Source organism: Cynoglossus semilaevis, chromosome W (assembly GCF_000523025.1).
Source record: "Cynoglossus semilaevis isolate Cse_v1.0 chromosome W, Cse_v1.0, whole genome shotgun sequence".
Classification (NCBI taxonomy): domain Eukaryota; kingdom Metazoa; phylum Chordata; class Actinopteri; order Pleuronectiformes; family Cynoglossidae; genus Cynoglossus; species Cynoglossus semilaevis.
This window is the reverse complement of record NC_024327.1, coordinates 14,871,515-14,875,464: the sequence shown is the minus strand read 5'-3', so window position 1 is coordinate 14,875,464 and position 3,950 is coordinate 14,871,515. Positions and strand designations below refer to the sequence as shown.

At 37.7% G+C, this 3,950-nt stretch overlaps 1 protein-coding gene across 1 annotated transcript in view; it reads left to right on the top strand.

Moving 5' to 3' along the window:
* Positions 1 to 3,360: 3,360 nt before the first annotated feature.
* The window catches only part of figla (folliculogenesis specific bHLH transcription factor), an 11,168-nt gene continuing 10,578 nt past the window's right edge, over positions 3,361 to 3,950 (top strand). The window contains exon 1 of the mRNA XM_017042726.2: positions 3,361 to 3,708. Within this exon, the coding sequence (XP_016898215.1) occupies positions 3,514 to 3,708 (195 nt within the window). The 5' untranslated portion in view covers positions 3,361 to 3,513. The remainder of the gene's footprint in view (positions 3,709 to 3,950) is intronic.

The following is a 3,950-nucleotide window of genomic DNA, read 5'->3' as shown; positions in this document are numbered from 1 at the left end:
CCATCAGTCTTGAGCACACTAGATTATAATATGAGAAGCAAACAGTTCCTTAAAGCGACAGTACAGCATGAAGCAATGATAATAAATTAAATTCTTCCAACAGAGACTAAACAACCACTACACAGGCGCATGGCCCAACACAGGAGGGCCAACTCCTCAGGACAGGACTCAGCTGTTCACATACACCTCAAGGACAAAACACACTCCTTTGAGCGCAACAATGTGCACATTTTGGCCAGGGAAGATGGATGGTTTGAGAGAGGGGTAAAAGAAGCCATTTTTGTCAACCTGGAAAAACCATCACTCAACAGAGGAGGTGGACTCAGACACAACCTATCACCCACATACAAAGCACTTTTAGGAACAATACCCAAAAGTTTCACCTCAGTTTCACACAACAAAGAGGCAGGTGACCAAAACCATTCTGATGAGGACCACAACGACCCTTCAGACTCTTAACAACTGTTTACACTTTCACAGTTGACCCCAAGGCCCCACCCAACAGGGTGGAGCTGAAGTAACTTTATTCTTTCACACCTAGAGTATATATATGCTGTACTCCCCACCACCAGTTAGAACTGAAGAAGCCTCTTGGATGAGAGGTGAAACATCTTCTTTTAGAAAATGCACGCCCAGTTGCCTAACAGAACTTTTTTAAACTTGACCATGACCTGGATGACTGAGAATCTTCATAGACACGATAGATAAAGCAATTAGTTAGATTACCTGTTACTGAAAAAAGTAATGCCGTTAGTAACAGCGTTTATTCTAACGCCGTTATTCCCATCACTGCTGATGGCTTCTGGAGTTGTCTGCACATCAGATATGTTTCCACTCTTCAGCGTACTGTAAATGAATTATGAATTATGAATGTAATTATGTGCTTGATTTGGTACATTATCTATGTAATACCACATATTCTTCTAGATACATAATCTTTACAATTAAATACTATTAGCTTAATCTTCAAAGTACATAAACATAAACTTGTAGCGAAATAGTACCTTCAACACTAGAACCCCGCAACTGCTGACATCCATCTGTTTGTTGTGGCCCATGGTGTGCACTGTCCACACATATTTGGATTCCTCCCTCGACCTGTTCCTCAGGAAGTTTACAGCATTAAAATTATTGTTTTAAACCCTTTTTTAAAATTCTCTCTTGAAAAAATGTGTCTATGCAAATTGTACTACATATTACTGCCAGTTCCTCATAATCTTCCTGTTGTAGGCATCCTCATTTCCCATTGGGTCAATTACAGTGAGGAACTTCTCTGCCATGTTCACAACGTCAAGTACTAAGTACTTTAATATTTCATATCAATAAACAGGCTGTATAAGGACTTCCTTTACTATGCTTAATGGTTAGTCTACAGAGTCTTGCACAGCCTGCTCAATTTGTTCCAGCCAAGACTTCATTTTTAAATATGTCCACATAACAAAAGAGAAAATCTGTCAAAGTATTGAGTCATCAGAAATCAAATATTTTGGAAACAGACAATAAGAATCCAATGTGCAGTAACATTCACAGGACACAGCCAAACATTCTCTGCTGGAAACTTCATCTGTAACAGATAATATAGAAATATGTACGTTAATAAAGATGAGTTAGGACCCTACATCAAAAGAAATGATTTACTTTCTTAATAGTTACATCACCTTATGGGGACTTTTAAACTGCCCATTAAAGAAGAGGGAACTTGCCAGAACGGCATTGAGATAAAATATGGCTTCCTGATAAAATGATCAATATATTTGTTAGTGCAAAAGTACATCCATAGACCATGTCAAGCAATTTCCATTCAAAAGTAACACATACGTTGTGTTTTTAGAGCAATGGCTTCTTTTATCCCTCTCTCAACCCATCTGTCTTCCCTGGCCAAAATGTGAACATTGTTGTCCTCGAAGGAGTGTGTTTTGTCCTTGAGGTGTATGTAAACAGATGAGTCCTGTCCTGAGGAGTTGACCCTCCTGTGTTGCCTAACAGAGCTCTTCAACCTTGACCATGACCTGGATGACTGAGAATCTTCATAGACAGAAGTTTAAAATTTTTATGTGCATTGCTATATAACTCTCATCCCTAATTCATCCAATGTAAGATTCTTTAGAATAAAAGATCAATCTGAAGTGATCACCTGACTTTTTTCTATTAAATTAAGTATTTCTCTCAGAGAAAAAGGCAATGTTGATAAAATTTCACAGAAAATTCATAAAATAGTTAGAAATTATGTCAAATTTGCCATTTTCTCTGTTTTTTTGTGTAGCACACAAAGGAAATAAATTGAATAGATACCTACCAAAACATGTGTAGCGATCAATAACTCAATGGAAGAAATGCTTATTTTCATGGAAAAATGTCAGGGGCCCTGTTAAGATATTGTAAAAACATTTATTCAATCTTTACAATATATTCATTGTATTAAGTTTCCATATCAATTTATAGTGTTTGTTTTTAAATGCTGTACTAAAAGGAGAGGTACTGAAGAAAGGTGTGCATGCTGATGGTTTATATAACAGGATGGTGTATGGTACTGATGGCACTGACTGTTACGCAAAGTGTATTTCTTTGATCTAACCTGAGTTACTGAGCAGAATAGCTCAGCACATGTACATGTTTTCTATTGGTGGAGAATCTTTGTTTGAAGCAGCCTTTGCCAATCAGCGCTCAGAAGTTGCGAGTGAACACCACATGGCTGTAAAGGGTTAAGGTGCTGACCATTGATGTGTATGTAAAAAAAACTGTATTTAAGCTTTGAGTGCTGAGGAGTTCCTCAGTGCAGTTCTGAATGTAACCATTGTTCTGCACTCCTTCCTTGCAAGTAAAACTTTTAAAACTTGAGATCTCGTATTTGATTCTTTATTTGATCAGACCTTTATTTGATCTTTATTTGAATTTTTGTGTTTTAGGAAACTGGGGTATGAACTAACAGCATTTTTTACAGTCCTATCTAACAGAGATAGTTTCCTGTTTCCTGACAGGCCCATACACTTTCATCCAAGACTGTAGGCCAATATCACAGACTTGCAAACAAGGTTATGGAATACTGTAAATCCTATGCTAATTTATTAAGGCACTGTTTTAAAACAGCTGGAAAATCACAGTGCTATTAGACATTCGAATTGCATACACATAAGTTCGGAGGCTACATGAGCAAGTTTTATGACTACATGAAAACGACAGTATTAGCTATTCAAACTGCATTCAGACACGATGTCGTGCACGTGGCAAGTTGAAATTATTTGACTGTCAAACCTATGCATTGAATACTAGTCATATAAAGTATTAAAAATACAAGAAACTATCCTTGTTTAATTGTAGCAGAAAACTATGGCTTGTTTGCAGTAGCAAATTGGCCGATGTACGCATGCGGACGCATCAGGACAGAAGCACCGCAGGTGTGCGTACCTGTTTCATACACGTACACATCAATGAGAAAGGAAAAAGGAAGAAAACCCGTTGTTTAATACGATTTTTTTTAAGTGACGGTAGAAATATTTTGTCATTGTTATTATAATGGTTACAATGGAGGTTCCGGTGGAGGAATTAATGAGCGACGTGTTGAAGCGTGTGACGGGCGAGTCTGCTCTGCCCATGTTCAGTAACATAGAGAAGTTCAAACGAGCCAAAGACGGTTTGTATTTCGTAGCCGAAGACTTCAATGAAACGGTGAAAAAGAGGGAATTGGTTAACGCCAAGGAACGACTCAGGGTGAGATTTTACTATGAATAACAAACAAATAAATAAATAATGTTTCGTTGAGACATTGTGAGCCCAACTCCTGATTTTAAACATTTATTACCAAACGCTGAATCAAGAACAGCATAGAGCTCGTTGGCGACCTTTCGGACTTAGAAATATCATTTTCTTTATTTTCTTTATGGTCTTACACTGTATAGCTAACGAACTGCATATGAACAAAGCCAGGGGGTGATTTATTCGGCCCACAGCAT